Raw genomic sequence first — 20566 nt, forward strand, 5'->3', positions numbered from 1 at the left:
GTTGAGTGGAAGGAAAAAGTGTTGAAGAAAAAGATGCACAACCAACCGAGAGAACCGCAGCCTTATGATTGTCCAGCAAAATTGATTCAAGAATTTGGGTGAACTTCACAAGGAATGGACTGAGGCTGGGGTCAAGGCATCAAGAGCCACCACACACAGACGTGTCAAGGAATTTGGCTACAGTTGTCGTATTCCACTCCTGAACCACAGACAACGTCAGAGGCGTCTTACCTGGGCTAAGGAGAAGAAGAACTGGACTGTTGCCCAGTGGTCCAAAGTCCTCTTTTCAGATGAGAGCAAGTTTTGTATTTCATTTGGAAACCAAGGTCCTAGAGTCTGGAGGAAGGGTGGAGAAGCTCATAGCCCAAGTTGCTTGAAGTCCAGTGTTAAGTTTCCACATTCTGTTATGATTTGGGGTGCAATGTCATCTGCTGGTGTTGGTCCATAGTGTTCTTTGAAAACCAAAGTCACTGCACTCGTTTACCAAGACATTTTGGAGCACTTCATGCTTCCTTCTGCTGACCAGCTTTTTAAAGATGCTGATTTCATTTTCCAGCAGGATTTGGCACCTGCCCACACTGCCAAAAGCACCAAAAGTTGGTTAAATGACCATGGTGTTGGTGTGCTTGACTGGCCAGCAAACTCACCAGACCTGAACCCCATAGAGAATCTATGGGGTATTGTCAAGAGGAAAATGAGAAACAAGAGACCAAAAAATGCAGATGAGCTGAAGGCCACTGTCAAAGAAACCTGGGCTTCCATACCACCACAGCAGTGCCACAAACTGATCACCTCCATGCCACGCCGAATTGAGGCAGTAATTAAAGCAAAAGGAGCCCCTACCAAGTATTGAGTACATATACAGTAAATTAACATACTTTCCAGAAGGCCAACAATTCACTAAAAATGTTTTTTTATTGGTCTTATGATGTATTCTAATTTTTTGAGATAGTGAATTGGTGGGTTTTTGTTAAAAGTGAGCCAAAATTATCACAATTAAAAGAACCAAAGACTTAAACTACTTCAGTCTGTGTGCATTGAATTTATTTAATACACGAGTTTCACAATTTGAGTTGAATTACTGAAATAAATAAACTTTTCCATGACATTCTAATTTATTGAGATGCACCTGTATATATATATATCTTATTTATTGATTGAATACATGGATTTGTTCATTTGTTTAAAAGCCAAAATGTGACCATAATGATGAAAAACAAATAAAATATAACTAGTAAAATTAATATTTTTGTAATGTACCTAGTTAGAAGGTCCCCTGTATAAATTAACAGCATTAGCTGGGAGAGAATTTCTTTCATATGTAAGCAAAAAGGACATCATAACCAGTGTATACTTATATGAATGGATATCCAATCGAGAGCTTGTGAATCGGAATCGAATCGGGAAATCTATATCAATACCCGGTCCTAAAAGTCACCCTAATTTGTTCACTGATACATGCATTCGAATGATCATGCACCCAGTTCATGTATTACTGAAATATTTCTGTTTATGCAATATCTTTCCTGAAGGAGGACAATGATAACTGTCTCTCTGGCCCACAGGTCCTGAGTCCATTCACTATAGATCATGCTGTCTATGCGAGAGATGCCCTGGCCAAAGCAATTTATAGTCGTACCTTCACATGGCTGGTCAACAGGATCAATAAGTCTCTGGAGAATAAGGTAGGAATGCAGAAAAAGTAATTCAAATGAATTGGTTTCTGTTGTTTTAAACAATGGTGGAAGTATACTGTTGTTGCTTTTGACCAAATTCTACCATGAAGAAACTATGCCTTAGAAACTTTTATCTATGCCTTACCACGATGTTCATGTTTTGGTGTTCAGGATTCAAGCAGGAAGACAGTCATTGGATTGTTAGACATCTATGGCTTTGAGGTATTCAGTGTGAACAGGTACGTGTTTTGAATGAAGTGCCATACAGACAGACAGATAGATAGATAGATAGATAGATAGATAGAAACAATTTTATGTACATAATCTCTTTGTTTTAGTTTATGTATGTGTGTGTGTTTAGCTTTGAGCAGTTTTGCATAAACTTCTGTAATGAGAAGCTACAGCAACTCTTCATTCAGCTGACACTGAAGGCTGAACAGGAGGACTATGAAGCAGAAGGAATTGGGGTGGGTTAAACTATACACCTGATATTTAAACCCTTATGGTAATATTTACAATTTAAACAATCATTGTAGGAGATTCCATGTCATTTTTGCTTGGAGAACCCTATCAAACTCTCCCTATCTGTCATGATATCACTTATGCAATGAAATCCTAAGATTGCAGCATTTTCTCTCTATGTGTTTTAGTGGGAGCCAGTGCAGTTCTTTAACAATAAAATCATCTGTGACCTGGTGGAGGAGAAGCACAGGGGAATCATTTCTGTGCTGGTATGGAATAATGAGTAGTACACTGTCAAACAAGCATCAACCTAAACACACGAAAGAAAAATTGCCAGACAGCCTATCCTTTTCACTTCTCTGCCACTTTTTGAAATTCTTTATTGTTGCTGTTGGAATTTCAGGATGAGGAGTGTCTGCGACCAGGTGACGCTACTGATCTCACATTTCTCGAGAAGCTTGAGCAGAGAATGGGAAATCATCCCCATTTTGTGACGTGAGTTTGTGTTTAACAATTAATCTTAAATTGTTCTTAAACTCAATATTGCTTGGGTACAGTTTAATTAAAGTAATTCAGCACTGCTGGAAACTATCAGCTGTTTGACTCGCCAAAGCACACCTCTAATGTCAAAGAATCAGCCAAGCTGTGTTGTATGTGAAACTGAAGCATTTACCCCCTGGTTTGGCTACTGTCTCTCTTAAGCCTTTTACTGACTGACACCCCTGTTGACAGAGCACACGATTCAAAGAGATTGTGATGTTGCATTAATCTTTATCCAGATCAAACACAAATTGAGTACCTGAATAACTGAATTTGTGCCAAGAACTTAATCTCCAGAAAATTAAACTAATTAAAATGTAAGAATTTTCAGAATTAAAGTTTAATTTATTTATTAAGTTCAAAAATGTATATAATGTCATCTAACTTTTGTGTTGTTCCAAACACGTTTGACTTTCTTTCTTTGGTGGAACACATAAGTAGATGTTCTAATGCCAAACCCGAACACAAATGGACTATAAAAAAAACTAGGCATCCTTTAGTAAGGATTTCATTCTGTTCTTTTGAGAGCATTTTCTTGAACTTTTTCTTGAACTGAAGGCATAAGTTAGCTGATAAAAAGACCCGAAAGACTCTGGAGAGAGGGGACTTTCGTCTTCTTCATTATGCAGGAGAAGTGACCTACTGCGTTGTGGGTAAGAGACGCCACAGAAAAATCCTGGCTATGTTCGAAATGGAATACTAGCTTACTACTGACTAAATACTGCATTGTACTGTATATACTGTATGCCGCCTACTATTTTTAAAAATAGAACGTGAAACAGTAGGCAGAATTTCACAATAAAAAATAAAAACTGAATTAAACTACAGTGTTTTTTAAATGATTTAGTGAGTGGCGTCTAGTTATCATCTTCGAAATAAAAACAGTTATTTAGATTTTTTTGTCCAATTTTGTGTAAAAATTGTCAGCAGTCATATCAAATAATGAGTCGAGAAAGAGATGTAAAAAGATTATGGCTTTTGGTAAATGTATTTTGCACAGTATGTGTACTGTATACATACTATACTGTATACTGCAGCAATAGTAAAAGTAGCATGGTAGTATTCTATTTTGAAAACAACCCCTTATCACTTACAGGTCACTACAGTTTTGAAAAGGTCAGACTTGCTCTCACATTCACTCAATATTGATTTCTTTCCATGTTTTCTATGATCTATTTTCCCCCTTTTTTATAACAGGCTTCATCGACAAAAACAATGATCTTTTGTACAAGAACATCAAAGACGTAAGTGCAGAGGTTGGATGAAAGGAAAATGACTTTAAAATAGGCCACTTAATAATTAGGTTTCTCTTATTATCCACCCCACAAAAAATATTGGCAGTAAACAGGGATTACATGGTTGTGTGTGTGTGTATGTGTGTGTGTGTAAAATCAACAGGTGATGTGCTTGTCAAAAAACCCGATAATACAGGAGTGCTTTCCAGCCACTGAAGCAGACAGCAGAAGGCCTGAGACAGTGAGTTGACTCGCTGTGTTAAAAATATCATACAAGCTGCTACAAAAGTATATTCTGCATGCTACATGCTCTTTACTGAAATATACACTTAAATAAAACCGTGACTGATTCAAATGATAGTACGCTCAATTGTTTTCATTATCTAGAACAATTAGTTTGTTTGTTTGTTTGTTTGTTTAGTACCCCAGCTAGTAAGCTTTGACTATATACTATAGATTTTTCTTTTAATGTAATCTGGGCATCACATCACTTGTATAGTGGAACTATACTTGCAAAGTATGTATAGTACATACAGAATTTCTATAAATTGCAGTAGTATGTATAGTATGAGATGAGTCGTATGAAAATGTGCTATTGATAATATGATAATATGAAACAGCAAATACAATAAACAAAATGCTTTCCCTCCAGCAACTGAGTCAGCTCAAAAAAGATAAACTGACACAATTTCAGATAATCTTAATGACCCCCCCCCCCACATGAACAGATACTGTCATAAAAGTACAACAATTTTGACTGATAGCACTACAGTTCAGCGGTCTCAGGACCGAAATTTTCATTTACTATTTTCACGTTAATGTTTTGTTATTCGATTGGTATCTTAAACATTTAACTGTTTTGTTACTTGCTTTGTTTATCATCATCAACACTTTTATTTATATCTTTTAATATCTTTAAGTGTTTTTTCCACACATTAATGATATTTTGAAATGATTATACACATAAAATAGCCCAAACTTAAGGGGATAGTTCACCCAAAAATGAAAAATCTCTTATCATTTACTCACCCTCATGCTATCTCAGATGTGTATGACTTTCTTGCTTCAGCAGAACACAAACAAAGATTTTTAGAAAAACATCTCAGCTTTGTAGGTACATACAATGCAAGTAGATGGTGATTAGCACGTTAAAGCTCCAAATGTAGTTTCATTAACAAGGTTCGGGAGGAGCAAGTTCATTTAATCCGACCAATCACACAGCCAGAGTAAGAGTATATGAACAGCTACTTACCTCTACATAATATTGAGAATTTCTGGCATTCGGCCCTGCCCATTGCCCACGAACAGACCCATGCAAGTGACTCGGATCATCGGATGCAACTTCGCTGCATAGCATTCGCCTTCATCAGAACAGCTCTTCCGTCTAAATCATCCTGTTTTTCAACAGAAGCTGCCACAGCAGCTCATTCGTTTTACAGCATTGACGGCTACCACTTTAAGTGTTATTTTTACTCTGTCTTTCTTCCTAACCTCTATTTGCCAAAGCAGATTATTGCGTGAAGCTGCTTCCGCAAACTGGCTGCTTCAGCGCTGTATACATGTGGAACAGCTCTCTGCGACTGCTTATATGTTCTCTTATCCAAACTTTCCTCCCGGAGTGTTCCATCGCGTGAGCTGCCTCCGTGAACGGGCGCCGTTCCGGCTTCATGCCATTCAAGCTCCATTACAGCTTTATTCGAAAGCGAGAGAAACAAAGGTTAACTATTTAATTCAACCACCATTTCAACTTCCTCAGTGTTTTAATCTGGTTCTACTGCACAGGTGATTCCTGTCAGCCTCATTACCTTGCCGTGCAGCTCGTTTAGGGTGTGCTCTATCCAGCGATTTCATTTCTTCCAACATGACTATCACGATTGCTTCTCCCTCCAAAGTGCCCTTTGGAGTGCGATTTATTTCATTCGGAACACAAGGGCAATCATGCAACAAGTGAACTCCCTCCCAAACGACCGCTTCTCTAATTACAACATCTTTTCAAATCAAAGCAGACATTTTAGCACGAGCATGCTGCCGCAGCAGCACCCGCTCCGACCATGCTACAGCTCACTACAGCTATATACAGCCTCTGTCCAAACAGACACGTACCTAATGCAACTCCGCAAGAGGCAGACCGCGCGACGCATCACAACTCATTCATAATCATTCTGCAAACATGCCTCGCCTCCTCACAGCAACCTCGCTGCACAGCCTGATAACCATGAAGCAAGCGATTCGACAAACTTCTACTCATCTTTAGACTATAACACAACTTTCCTCCCACCCTGGATAAACACTTCATGCAGGTAAACCACTCATTATTTTTATTTCTTACAGACAAGTCTTCTCTACTTTTGCTCAAATCATTGTAATATGATTACAAACAGCGTAATGCGCCGTTCACGTGCCACAATCACGGCGCACCTTTCAAGCCACGCATCTAAGCATCCATGGCCCCTCCACATCCTTCTCTTCCTCTCCAAGCTACCACAACAAATCTCCACTCAATAACAGATCTCTCAGCAATCCCATCTCCCTACATGTAGCAAGCCCTTCATCCATCCTCTAAAACTTCCACCGTTCATACGGGCCGTTTCTCAAGTTCTCGATCGACAACCATTCCAAATGCCTCTGTTTTTCTAATACAATCCATTCCTCATGCTAACATTCTCCCCCCTACTTCTTCCTATCCATAGGCCACTGGAGCGGATTCCCACATGAGTCTGCCTCCACCGGCAAACTCTGCCCCAAGACCCATTCCCCTCCTCACTTTACCCCCCTCCTTCCTACCATCCTGTTCTCCCCTACCCTGGAACCGTTCCTTGCGTGAGGCTGCCTCAGCAAGAGAATCCGTTCCAGAATTCTTTTTTTGCCAGCCCAGAATTTCCATCAAACCTACAACCTGTCATTTCCCAATTTTTCTCTCCCCTACATATCCTCCTTTGCCTCACATCTCAACCAATCCAAAAAAAGAACCACCAAGGGGTACCTAAGCGGCATCCATTTCTTCTATAAACAAATGTTTTGGCAAAAACTCAACAAACCATCCCCAGATCTCACTCCTCATCAAGGGTATCCACAAATCCCAACCCACCAGAACCGATACTAGGCTACCCCTCACCATCAACCTGCTCATCCGATGTCACCGTCCAGTGCATTAATAAAGGCAGATATCCTTCACCAGAATTGTCGCTATTTCTCAGGCGTCTAATTTGGATTTCAATCCGTAACCAATTTATCATCAAAGCAGAACACATTCCAGGATCAAAAACCAGATTGCTGACTCTCTCTCTCGTTTTTTTTTTTTCCAGAGATACAGAGTTTTGGCCCCAAAAATGAACCCAACACCAACCCCAGTCCCTCCCTGTTCAGAACTGAAATTTCTATAAACCACCCCTCCACCAAGCTTCCTTAGACTCCATCCTTCAAGCCATTTCCCCTCGAACCCTCCAAACCTACTGGACAGTGTGGAAATATTCACCATATCTACAACCTACTATTCCCAGATTTTTCCCTTCTCTCCACATCCTCCTTTGCCTCACACCTCAATCAATAAAAAAACTCCATTCAGGAACCATTTAAAGGATACCTAAGCGGCATCCATTTCTTCTACAAATTAATTTTCTGCCAAAACTCCTCCACAATAAACCATCCCCAGATCTCACTTCTCCTTAAAGGTATCCACAAATCCCAACCCACCAGAACCGACACCAGGCTCCCCCTCACCATCGACCTGCTAATCAGATGCTTAAATACTCTCTGGCAGGGCTTCATTTCCCCAAACACTGCAACACAAGACGCAATGTTCACCCTCGCCTTCTTTGGCTTCCTTTGCTGTTCAGAACTCACTACCATAGCTAAATTCGACCCAAGAATCCACCCCACCATTTCAGATCTTCATATCACAGACAATGAGACAATCAGATACTTTATCAAAGAAAGTAAAACAGATCAGACCAAAAAAGGGCATCCAATTTTAATTTTCAATTTGCAACTCCCATCCAGCCCATCCAATGGCTAGCACACTAGCTCCATTACAGAAAATCCCTTGCTAGACCCCTCTCGATCCACTTTTTGTAGACGACAAAAACCATGCAGTTTCCCAATTCTGGCTCCAAAAACACCTAAAATCTGTCCTGATCAAATCTGACATCCCTGAAAAACTATACTCAAGCCATTCCTTCCGCTTCAGCGCCACAACCACAGCAGCCCCAAAAGGACTGCCCGAGCAACAAATACGTCTACTAGGCCTTTGGTCATCTGATGCTTACCTCAGCTACATCTATATTAACCATCTCCATATCAGAAACGCACAACAAGCACTCATCAGGTAACCATAAGGCGTTCACGACCAGAGCCGGGGGGGGGGCTTGCTTAACCCTGTCAACCAGGCTGGCCCCACCGTTTGGATGCCGCGGTGGTCTCCGGGGGCCCCGTCTCAAAATGCTGGATGGGCCTGCCCAAGGGCCCTCCTGTTCGAAATGCAGCAGGGGGTTCTCCCAGTCAAAAGCGTGTGAGCTAACTCACTTTTATTTGTATCGTGGGCTCCCCATTCGAAGTGCAAGGAGGACTTCCCCATTAAAACATTGTGAGGGCCCCTCCATTCTGTCTGAAAGGGGAGCCAAGTACATTTTGAGTGGCTAGGATTCACGCCCCCGCTCAGGCCGATCTTGCTAGATCACGGGGCAGGCCCCCGTGATAAGGCATTGCAGATCCCTCCCGTTCGATCAGCAGCGGGATCTCCTGCCCGAACGCAGTGGAACCTATTCATGTTTATTTGTATCGTGGGCTCTCCCGTTTGCGGTCGGGTTGACTCCTCCGTCAAATGCTGTGAGAGCCCTTCTTGTTTGAGCACTGGTTGGGCTTGCTTGCTTGAGCGGCTGCTTTGTTTCCCATGGGGCTCGCACCATCGCTGCACGAGCCCATTCGTCGAACCAAGCCAGGAGGGAGACTTAAGTGTGGCCTGGCTGGTCAGGATTCATGCCTCCGTCCAGGGCAACCCTGCCCTTTCACGGGGGTGCCCCCCGCATTAGGGCATAATGATCCCTCCTGCGCACAACAGCTCTTTGTGAGCTAATTTTTATTCAAGCTCAGGTCAAGTCTCGAGCCTTCGCCCCGGATATCTAGCCACACATTTTTACACTATACTTAATACAGGATTACATTAACTGCGAACTACTGAAATGTAGTTTTATTAACAAGGTTCGGGAGGAGCAAGTTTAATCCAACCTATCACACGGCCAGAATAAGAGTATATAAACAGCTGCTTACCTCTATGTAGCATTTTAAAAAAAGTGATTGTCCCCTTTTCTCCCAAATTTGGAATGCCCAGTTCCCACTACTTAGTAGGTCCTCGTGGTGGCATGGTTACTCACCTCAATCCGGGTGGCGGGGGACAAGTCTCTTCTGACAAGTCACTTCTGAGACCGTCAATCCACGCATCTTATCACGTGGCTCGTTGTGCATGACACTGCAGAGACTCCGCATTTGGAGGCTCATGCTACTCTCCGCGATCCACGCACAATTTACCACGCGCCCCATTGAGAGTGAGAACCACTAATCGCGACCACGAGGAGGTTACCCCATGTGACTCTACTCTCCTTAGCAACCAGGCCAATTTGGTTGCTTAGGAGACCTGGCTGGAGTCACTCAGCACACCCTGGATTCAAACTCCAGGGGTGGTAGTCAGTGTCAATAATCGCTGTGCTACCCAGGCCCCTACCTCTACGTAGCATTGAGAGTTTCCGGCATCCCACCACCTCCCCATCTCCTCCTGTCTATTCCTTCAATACTAATCCAGTCCTCGAGCCTTCGCCCCAGACAGTGAGCCACACATGTTTACACTAACCTTAATACAGGATTACATTAAATGCAAACTACTGAAAAAGCACAGACAGTCATAGTAAACGTAATCCATATGACTCCAGTGGTAAAAATTAATGTCATCTAAAGCGAAACAATTACTTTGGGTGAGAAACAGATAAATATTTAAGTCCTTTTCACTATAATTGTTTACTTCCTGACACTCTCTGATGTGTGTCCACGAGGGGACTCAGTTCGCGCTGCCTTTCACATGATGTAAGCGTGTTGGCATGTTCACGCAAGAACTGACACGATACAACCTGAAGTGCAGCTTGATTTGTTTACAAGAGAATTCTGTTCACAAGCTTCATTGGTTTTGCCACTGGAAGTAAACAGTTACAGTGAAAAGGACTTGATCTGTTTCTCACCCAAAGCGATCGTTTAGAAGACATTAATATAACCACTGGAGACATATGGATTACTTTTATTATGATTGTCTGTGCTTTTTGGAGCTTTTAAGTGCTGATCACCATCCACTTGCATTGTATGAACCTACAGAGCTGAGATATCCCTTTAAGTGAAACCTGCTATGGCTGATGCGATTTCATTTGAAGACCTTTAATTATTTTATATTGTAATTTACAGCTTCAGCCTCAATAAAATTAAAACTAAAAAACAAAGTAGGGGAATATATATATATATATATATATATATATATATATATATATATATATATATATGGTGTTTGGCGACAAAGAGTATATAAGGCAGGTGGTAAACACACCCAACAATAGGCTAGTAATCTGTGCACTAGAGAGAGTAGGAGTTGACACAAGGTGAGTTATATACTCGGGTGAAGAGGATGGAACTTTTCTTCATAAGCAAGGAAGTGACTCCAAGTTTTACAAAAATATTTGGACGAACCCTTTATCATGTGCCTAAAATTAAACGTCTTGACAGGAGTGTAACGAAGGCTTTAAAATCAGCCTTATATTTGGGGAGGTCCAGTTTCAGGGGGTGAGTGCCAAATAGAGTTGTGAAGGCCAAAGGTATGATAGTTGTTTCAGTAACTTCAGATATTGTCTCAAAGAACTGGGACCAGTATTTATAAATAAATGGACAGGACCAAAACATATATGCAGAGGCTGCAGGGGCTCACTTATAGGATCAACATCATAGTATATTTTGGAGAGTCTGAATTTGGTCTAGTCAGTGCGATGGAGGATTTTACACTGCCATGTCTGGCACAAAAAGATGAAGGGTGCACTCAGCGGAATATCTCTCCCTATACTGTAGTTCTTCTGGAATATCTTCTCCTAACTCTTCCTCCCACTGAGATTTAAAAGAAGTAAGTAGGCTTTCCATCATAAATACATTAAATCATACCCTTAATAACGTGAATTGGTTTGAGGAAGGAATCAATAGAGGTGGCTGAAGGAAGATTAGGAAATTAAGGGGGCAATTCCCGAATGAAACTGCGAGTCTGCAATTACCTGAAAAAATGATGTCTGGGTAGTGAACATTTTTCTGATAGCTGTTGGGAAGATGTAAAGACACATGTATGGATACTTAAACATTCCAATGCCAAATGCTGAACACTGAGAGAACGTTCTGTCCATCAGTGAAGGTGGGAAAGCAAGATTTGATGCTTTAGAGGCAGAGGTGGAAAAAGCTGTCTCCAATTTTTTAAATGTAGTTTTAATTAGACATTTAATATGAGAGCATGCACGAAGAAGCCTCCATGGTAAGCCACAAAGGTGAATCATAGAATTAATCTTGTTTTAACCAGTATTGCATAACTCTGAGTTTAGCAACCCAAAAATAAAACTAGAAGTTGGGTAAAGCCATACCTCCAAGTTGTTTGGATCTCTGGAGAAGCACTTTGCAAATTGTGGGGACCTTTTCATTCCAAATAAATCTAAAAATCAGGCTATCAATTTTGTGAAGAAAAAAAAGTGTTTGGGAGAAAAATGGGTAAACACTGAAAGTAAGAACATTTTGGAAGGGTATTCATTTTTAACCCTTAAATGCATGGGAATGTCACAAAACACTCTCACATATTCGGGTCTTTAGATATCCGGCACTTACTGTATATCTATCACAAATGGATACACAAAATGTCCAGATAGTGTCAAATTAGAAAATAATAAAATAAAATATATTTTGATATATTTTGATGTTTTATTTTACATATATCAAAGAGAAAATGCAACAAATCAGGAAAAGATTTTAATTACTTTCACACTGAAATTTCATGAGACGCAACTGGCTTTCAAAAACATATTGAGCTACACATTACACTTAAGATACACATAAGTATTTTCTCAGGCACTTATTGAGTCTAAATAAATGCACAACTTACATCATTTCAGTAGTAGACCCAAATGACAATAGTCATATCATACGGTTCATGTGTTGTACTTGCTATAGTTTAGTTCCATGTTGTTTCTTCATCAAATAGCAATGTCAAATGTAAGTTGTCAATCACTGAAACAACAAGTAAGAAATAACATGTATAATATGTATGTGTACACGCATATGGAATAATGATAATTGACTATTGTTGATAATTCATTGTTGCACAGAAAATCAATGCAATATAGTATTTATTTGTTTGAATATAGAACTCATTTCTGTTGTAATAAACAAAGAAATAGATATTCCGTGATAGTAAACTTATATAGATATGAAATAATCATAAAAATATCCTTAATGGAAGGGCAAAAAAAAAACAACTCTTACATTTCTAGGGTCTCTATTGACCCCATACACTTTTGGTACTTGAGCCATCATAATTAATAAATGTTTTTATATTTGCAATTTTAGCAGAGATAGATTGACAATTTAAAAAAAAAACTGATGATGTACAGGGGGTGGAATGAGGTCCCGGGTCACTAAAGATCCGAGGTATTCCTGGATACTGGATTGATCATACCAGCCAGAGACAAGGGAAGCAATGACCAGTGCTTAAAATCTTTCTCCACCTGGAGTAGCAAGTTGGTGAAGTTAGATTTGAAGAGATCTTTAAATCTGTTTGTGATACAAACACAGAGATGTAAATCTGTGCTGCACAATCCTAAATGGACAAGTTTGTAAAGGATAATCCCTAGCTGAGGAGTTTAACAGGAAGATATCGCTTTGACTAAAATGTATGTTTTAGGCAAGGCAAGGCAAAGCAAGTCAAGTTTATTTATATAGTACATTTCATACACAATGGCAATTCAAAGTGCTTTATATAAAAATGATGAAAACCTGAAATAAGACTGAATGATTATGAAATTTTAAGAGCTGCAGGTATCGCTAAAACAAAATCTAAAATATATAGGAGGTCATCTGCAGACACTCATACCTTTTGAATTTCTCACTGAAACCAAACTTCTCTATTGTGTAGAAGAGGTAACCCCCACTCCACATGGTCAAACACCGTCTCTGCATCTAATGAAATTAAAGCCTCAGTAGAAAGGGAGGATTTATACTCATCTGAGATTAAAAAAAGGAATGTCTGTTTCTAATAAACCCAGTCTGGTCTACATAAATAATGGATGGTAGTATGGATACCAACCATAAATTAATCTGAATTCTGAAATGGATTTGTAGGTGGCCACTCAGTTTAAGAACAGCCTACTTCGACTGACGGAGATTCTAACAGCTAAGGAGGCGTGGTATGTGCGTTGCCTCAAGTCCAATGATAATAAGCAGCCAGGTGAGAACCTATGGCATAAAACTTAAAAAAAAAAAATAAAATTATCCAATACATATTTTTTTATCTAATGCAATGAAATTCATATGTGTGGCTTAACTGACCAAAAACCAAATATACTGTACAGTATGTAGTGTCTCTTAATCTTTCTTTCTTCATCACAGGCAAGTTTGATGAAGTCCTGGTGAGACACCAGGTGAAATATCTGGGCTTAATGGAGCACCTGAGGGTCAGACGAGCTGGATTTGCATATCGGCGTAGATACGATATCTTCCTACAGAGGTAGACTGAGTCAAAATACCCTCATATCCACAGGTGTGACAGCTGGTAGCTTGTAAATTAATTTCATGGATGTTCCTAAGGTATAAAGCACTTTGTCCTGCCACTTGGCCCCACTGGAGAGGTGTACCTTCAGATGGGGTGGAAAAACTGGTGCAACATCTGGGCTACCAGCCTGATGAGTATAAAATGGGCAGGTTAGAGCTGTTTCATGTTAACGTATGTAAATACTAACAAATCAGCAACAGTGTTTCATCACTTGGAGCTGAACCCCTCTTCATTGTACATGTTGTGTCTTTCTCTAAGGACAAAGATATTCATACGATATGCGAGGACACTTTTTGCCACTGAAGATGCTTTTGAAATCTGCAAACATGAACTGGGTAAGCAACAGAGACCTCAGAAAAAGAGACACATTTTTAACATGGTGTTCTAACCATGTGCTGTTGTTTTGCTTTTACAGCTACAAGAATACAGGCCAAATACAAAGGCTACAGGGCCAAAGGAGAGTTTAGAAAACAGAAGGAAGCTGGTGAGCAACAGTATTTGTTGGTTTTATTTAATCCAGTTTTTTTTTGTGATGCAAATTATGTTATAGAATATTGCAACATACACTCACTGAGCACTTTATTAGGAATACTGTGGTCCTAATAAAGTGCTCAACGTGGTCTTCTGCCGTTGTAGCCAATCCGCCACAAAGTTCAATGTGTTGTGCATTCTGAGATTGTGCTATTCTACTCACTACCACCACTTTGTACATACTGTACTATATATATATATATATATATATATATATATATATATATATATATATATATATATCATTGTCTATTTCTATATATACTTATATTTTCAATTCAATTTTTCTTTTTATTCTATTTTTTTATTATTATCTCTATCTTTTTGTTGTATTGTTTGTGCACTGGAAGCTTCTGTCACCAAGACAAATTCCTTGTATTTGTCAGCATACTTGGCAATAAAGCTAATTCTGATTCTGATGAGTGGTTATCTGAGTTACCATAGCCTTTCTGTCAGCTCGAACCATCATGGCCATTCTCCACTGACCGCTCTCATCAACAAGGCGTTTCTATCCACTCACTGGATGCCACTAACTGGATGCTTTTTGTTTTTGGCACTATTCTGAGTAAAGTCTAGAGACTGTTGTGCGTGAAAATCCAAGGAGATCAGAAGTTACAGAAATACTCAAACCAGCCCATCTGGCACCAACAATCATGCCATGGTCAAATCACTGAGATCACATTTTCCCCCATTCTGATGGTTGATGTAAACATTAACTGAAGCTCCTGACCCGTATCTGCATGATTTTATGCATTACACTGCTGCCACGTGATTGGCTGATTAGATAATTGAATGAATAAGTAGGTGTACAGGTGTTCCTTATAAAGTGTTAAGTGAGTGTAAAGCGTATTTATTAGAGCATACATACATTATTTGCATTTTTGTGTGATTTTGTTTATTTCAAGATCTTTTTTGGTAACATTTGTCTTAGCTACAAAAATTGAGACATGCTGGAGAGGGGTGCAGGCACGGAAGGAGAGAGAGCGCAGAGCCTGGGCTGTCAAAGTCATTAAAAAGTAAGTAATTTTAGTTAGTAAGGCAAGGCAAGGCAAGTTTATTTATATAGTACATTTCATACACAATGGCAATTCAAAGTGCTTTACATATGAATGATAAAATTAATTTTAAAACCAATTAAGAACAAGAAATTAGATTAAAAAGTAATCAACTGAATTAAAAAGAATTAGTAAAGAATTATTAAAATGAATAAAAATAAAAATAATAGAGAATTAAAATGATGCAGTGCAATCAGTTAGTGCAGCACAGTGCTCAGTCAGTAAATGCACAGTTAAACAGATGTGTTTTCAATCTGTTTTTAGTGATTAGTAATTAGTGATGCTTGCTTAGTATTGCTCATACTTTCTATATGACATAAATGTATACTTTATACAATGTATATCATATAATACTGTATATGATATACAGAATAATACATACTTTTCTATATTTTCCACCCAAAATTTGTATTTCGAACTTATCTCACACATTTGTGCTTTATGGACATAAAATAATGACCTACCTCAAATTGTAAATTACAGCTCAGCTTAGTGAGAAGTGTGTTATTACTTTTAGAGAGTTAGATTGAAATGGGGTCCCTTACATATTATAGAGACTTGATGGTGGGATTTTTTGACTTTTGGTAGTAAAAAAACTGCCCAGCAATGCCCTAGCAACCACCTAGAACACCCTAGCAATGCCATGCCAACCACTCAGAACACCGGGGCAAATACTGGGAAACTTGGCAGGCCAGTTCCAAGCACAACTCATATTTTCTTAGAAAATTTAAAAAATCTAATATTAATGTGTTGTTTACTCTAAATCCGAAGGGATATGGCACCATTCCTCTATATGACCATTTTTTTTTTTTTTTTATCTATGCAGGTTTATCAAGGGCTATATGACCCGTCGTGAGGCAAAAACTACAGACAACTCAGAATACCTGGCCTTTGTTCGACAGAGCTACCTGAATAGACTGAAAGATAACTTACCAAAGACCGTATTGGACAAGACAACATGGCTGACACCTCCCCCAGTTGTGAAAGAGGTATTCAAGTTCTCTGTTGCTAAAATCTGAAGCACTCAACATACAGTACATGCATACTTTTTTAAAAGTATGATTATTTCAGTTTGGGAAAGTCTTTTGAGAGCTTGACATTGTTGCATTTGTAGACCTCATCAATTCTGCGTCAGCTGCACACTCGTATGATGGTGAGGAATTATGTGCGGGGAATCACACCACAGAAAAAAGCACAGGTCACTATCACTGTAATCATGTGCCTTTAAATTATAATTTAAGCTTGTTTTATTTTGTTGTTGATCTTGATTTCTCTTTACAGCTGCAACAAAAAGTAGTAACCAGTGCCATCTTTAAGGGAAAGAAGGAAAGCTATCCTCAGAGCATCCCTGTGCCTTTTATGGACACCAGGATCAGTCAGTACAGTATTTACTCCATATGCTGCAATTAAAGTGTTTTGCAGTCAATTTTCAAAAAACACTTTTTTCCCCCACCCCAAACTTACTGATCAGATGAACAAGACATCAATATGAGGGTCCTTCAGACTATACGACATGAACGTATCAAGGTAAATCACATGATGCCCCGCTAACATCCAACCAGAAAAGAATGTGTTCTCTCTACATTACATAACCTAAACACCTTCTCTCTCTGCAGTACCGCATTCCTGTGGTGAAGTATGACAGGAATGGATGTAAACCCAGACAAAGGCAACTTATTCTTACTCAGGCTGCTGTGTACCTGGCAGAAGAAGCTAAGATCAAACAGAGGGTGGACTATGTTTCTCTAAAAGGTGATCACATGAGTCTCGTACAAGACATGCATACTATTCGCTCAGTGAAATAAAAGTACATTGCACCACTTCCATTGCCACTTATTGATGAAGTTCCTTGTTTTGTAGCATCTCATATTTGTATGTCGTTGTGGAATAAATCAGTTGAAATGCTGGGTTATGTGCATGTTGCATTGTTACCATGGGTGTCACTTTGTTTTACAAAGTGGTGGGGACATGCTGATTGTGACGTCATGAAATCTTGAATATTAATACAGTTGTGAACTGACGATTTCAAATAATCTATTACTGTTTTCATAAATAGTCATTCTTGATGGCCAATTCAAGTGCTCCAATAAATATTTCACATTCACAATTTGAAAACTTTATCACTATATCTGTAACTATTTGTCCTGGGATTTTGTTAGTCTGTGGATAAATACATGGATCAATCATTGGTTACATACGGTGACTGGTTGGTCTCGTGGCAATGTTTTCGCTTCTAGTACAAGGAGTTTCCTTTTCTAATCCGCCTGCTGTACTGTAACTTTTTATTTTAATATACCAAGATTACATTTGTACATCAGTGGATGTATACTGTATCATGAATTGGGACACATTTGTTTGCATTTTGCTATATGGACAAGAGTACGAGCTGCAGAACAGCGGAGCGAGTAGAGAGCGCGTCTGTGTGCATGAAAAAACATCGCCACATGCTGTCACTCAACGTCACTTATAACAGCCGCAACAAGCACTCATCATAACATTCAAAATAACACATTCCATCACCAGATCGCCACTATTATAACACACACAAACTAAATGTAAACTCCTGCTCAAGAACTTGCAATGTTTTTCTGTATTAGACACTTACCTGTGTAAAGCTATTCCAAGAAGTGGTTGGGACAAAATTGGCCAAACCAAAAAAGTGGTATGGACATGTCCCACCCGTCCCACCTATAAATGACAGCAGTGTAACATTTATTTGGAAAGTTCAGATGTTTGAGTTCACATTGAGTTGTCTGTATTTGAGCAGGTGTTTCTGTCAGTAATCTGGGCGACTCCATCATGATCCTCCATGTTACTTGTGGTGATCCAAAACAGAAGGTGAACAAGCTAAAATATAAATTTAACACTTTATGTTGAAGGCCAAAGTGTTTCAAAGTAGAACATTTCTCAAATTTGTGTATTTGCATGTAGTAATGTTGTTCTTTTCTCTACTTAAGGGGGACCTGGTACTTCAGTGTGACCACTTGTTTGAAGCTTTGACCAAACTGGCTATGCTTGCAAACAAGCAGAATAACATCAAGGTGGTTCAGGGAAGGTAAAGAAGCTGACGTAACCTATTGTTCAACCTATAATGATGGTCATCTGGACACAAGGCGTTAACATCCGATTCTTTCACAGCATAAAGTTCGAGATCCAGGTGGGCAAAGAGAGCTGCGTGGACTTCAGCACTGGACAGGAACCTATGGTTTATAAAGGCAAAAATGGAAATCTGATGGTGGTAAGGGATCATATTTGTAATTATGAAGTGATTATCATGTTATCTTTTAACATTATATCTTTACTGCATAAATCATGTTGTAAAGCAAAAACAATCTTTACTGTAGAATTTAAAAATATATATATATCTCATTATCAAAGGTGGCCCCACAGATCAAGTCTCGATGATCTGAAGGCGGTCTCGGAGTCTGTGTATATTGCATGAGGGAAACCCTGGGAAGAGGATGTCTTACTCCAACACTCACACAACCTTTATACTTCTAAGAGCTCAGTATATGGAAATCCAAAGCACTTAAGTAAATACTGAATTTTCTAAATAATTATTGCAAAGATCAAACAAATGTTGTGTTGTCAGATCACCATTCTAGCAACCACCTATCTATTCCCAACAAGCCACAGTGAACAATTGGGTTAATTTCATGCTATGTTGCTGAGCCATATTTACAGTGAATCTGAAAAGTATTCACACCGCTTCACTTTTTCCACATTTTGTTATGTTACAGCCTTATTCCAAAATGTATTAAATTCATTATCTTCCTCAATTCTACAAACAATACCCCATAATGACAAAGAAGTTTGTTTGAAATCTTAGCAAATTTATTACTTGTGATATATATATCACATGTACACAAGTATTCACAGCCTTTGCTCAATACTTTGTTGAAGCATCTTTGGCACCAATTACAGCCTCAAGTCTATTTGAGTATGATGCTACAAGCTTGGCACACCTATTTTTGGGCAGTTTCTCCCATTCTTCTTTGCAGGACCTCTCAAGCTCCATCAGGTTGGATGGGGAGCATCAGTGCACAGCCATTTTCAGATCTTTCCAGAGATGTTCAATCGGGTTCAAGTCTGGGCCACTCAAGAACATTCACAGAGTTGTCCCGTAGCCACTCCTTTGTTATCTTGGCTGTGTGCTTAGGGTCGTTGTCCTATTGGAAGATGAACCTTCGCCCCAGTCTGAGGTCCAGAGCACTCTGGAGCAGGTTTTCATCAAGGATGTCTCTGTACATTGCTGCATTCATCTTTCCCTCAATCCTAACTAGTCTCCCAGTTCCTGCTGCTGAAAAACATCCCCACAGCATGATGCTGCCACCACCATGCTGCTGCCTCCACCATGCTTCACTGTAGGGATGGTATTGGCCAGGTGATGAGAGGTGCCTGGTTTACATGACGCTTGCCATTCAGGCCAAAGAGATCAATCTTTGTTTCTCATGGTCTGAGTGTCCTTCAGGTGCCTTTTGGCAAACTCAAGGCGAGCTGTCATGTCTGGCCACTCTTCCATACAGGCCTGATTGGTGGAGTGCTGCAGAGATGGTTGTTCTTCTGGAAGGTTCTCCTCTCTCCACAGAGAAATGCTGGAGCTCTGTCAGAGTGACCATCGGGTTCTTGGTCACCTCCCTGACTAAGGCCCTTCACCCCCGATCACTCAGTTTGGCCAGGCAGCCAGCTCTAGGAAGAGTCCTGGTGGTTCCAAACTTCTTCCATTTACGGATGATGGAGGCCACTGTGCTCATTGGGACCTTCAATGCTGCAGAAATGTTTCTGTACCCTTCCCCAGATCTGTGCCTCAATACAATCCTGTCTCAGAGGTCTACAGACAATTCCTTGGACTTCATGGCTTGGTTTGTGCTCTGACATGCACTGTTAACTGTGGGACCTTATATAGACAGGTGTGTGCCTTTCCAAATCATGTCCAGTCAACTGAATTTACCACAAGTGGACTCCAATCAAGTTGTAGAAACATCTCAATGATGATCAGTGGAAACAGGATGCACCTGAGCTCAATTTTGAGTGTCACGGCAAAGGCTGTGAATACTTATATACATGTGATTTTTTCGTTTTTTATTTTTAATAAACTTGCAAAGATTTCAACAAACTTCTTTCACGTTGTCATTATGGGGTATTGTTTGTATAATTTTGAGGAAAATAATGAATTTAATCCATTTTGGAATAAGGCTGTAACATAACAAAATGTGGACGAAGTGAAGCGCTGTGGATACTTTC

At 39.6% G+C, this 20566-nt stretch overlaps 1 protein-coding gene across 1 annotated transcript in view; it reads left to right on the forward strand.

Annotated features, from left to right (window-relative positions):
- Window positions 1-20523, forward strand: part of LOC127417025 (unconventional myosin-Ih-like) — a 35747-nt gene extending 15224 nt beyond the window's left edge. Inside the window, exons 10-32 of the mRNA XM_051656714.1 lie at window positions 1566-1685; window positions 1848-1915; window positions 2038-2143; window positions 2327-2407; window positions 2542-2633; window positions 3237-3331; window positions 3876-3922; window positions 4077-4154; window positions 13307-13412; window positions 13574-13691; window positions 13772-13885; window positions 13995-14071; window positions 14152-14220; window positions 15199-15283; window positions 16149-16311; window positions 16437-16520; window positions 16604-16697; window positions 16794-16849; window positions 16939-17074; window positions 18090-18160; window positions 18280-18377; window positions 18461-18560; window positions 18701-20523. Of these exons, the coding sequence (XP_051512674.1) occupies window positions 1566-1685; window positions 1848-1915; window positions 2038-2143; window positions 2327-2407; window positions 2542-2633; window positions 3237-3331; window positions 3876-3922; window positions 4077-4154; window positions 13307-13412; window positions 13574-13691; window positions 13772-13885; window positions 13995-14071; window positions 14152-14220; window positions 15199-15283; window positions 16149-16311; window positions 16437-16520; window positions 16604-16697; window positions 16794-16849; window positions 16939-17074; window positions 18090-18160; window positions 18280-18377; window positions 18461-18560; window positions 18701-18727 (2085 nt within the window). The 3' untranslated portion in view covers window positions 18728-20523. The remainder of the gene's footprint in view (window positions 1-1565; window positions 1686-1847; window positions 1916-2037; window positions 2144-2326; window positions 2408-2541; window positions 2634-3236; window positions 3332-3875; window positions 3923-4076; window positions 4155-13306; window positions 13413-13573; window positions 13692-13771; window positions 13886-13994; window positions 14072-14151; window positions 14221-15198; window positions 15284-16148; window positions 16312-16436; window positions 16521-16603; window positions 16698-16793; window positions 16850-16938; window positions 17075-18089; window positions 18161-18279; window positions 18378-18460; window positions 18561-18700) is intronic.
- The last annotated feature ends 43 nt before the right edge of the window (window positions 20524-20566 follow it).

This window comes from Myxocyprinus asiaticus, chromosome 3 (genome assembly GCF_019703515.2).
Source record: "Myxocyprinus asiaticus isolate MX2 ecotype Aquarium Trade chromosome 3, UBuf_Myxa_2, whole genome shotgun sequence".
Lineage (NCBI taxonomy): Eukaryota > Metazoa > Chordata > Actinopteri > Cypriniformes > Catostomidae > Myxocyprinus > Myxocyprinus asiaticus.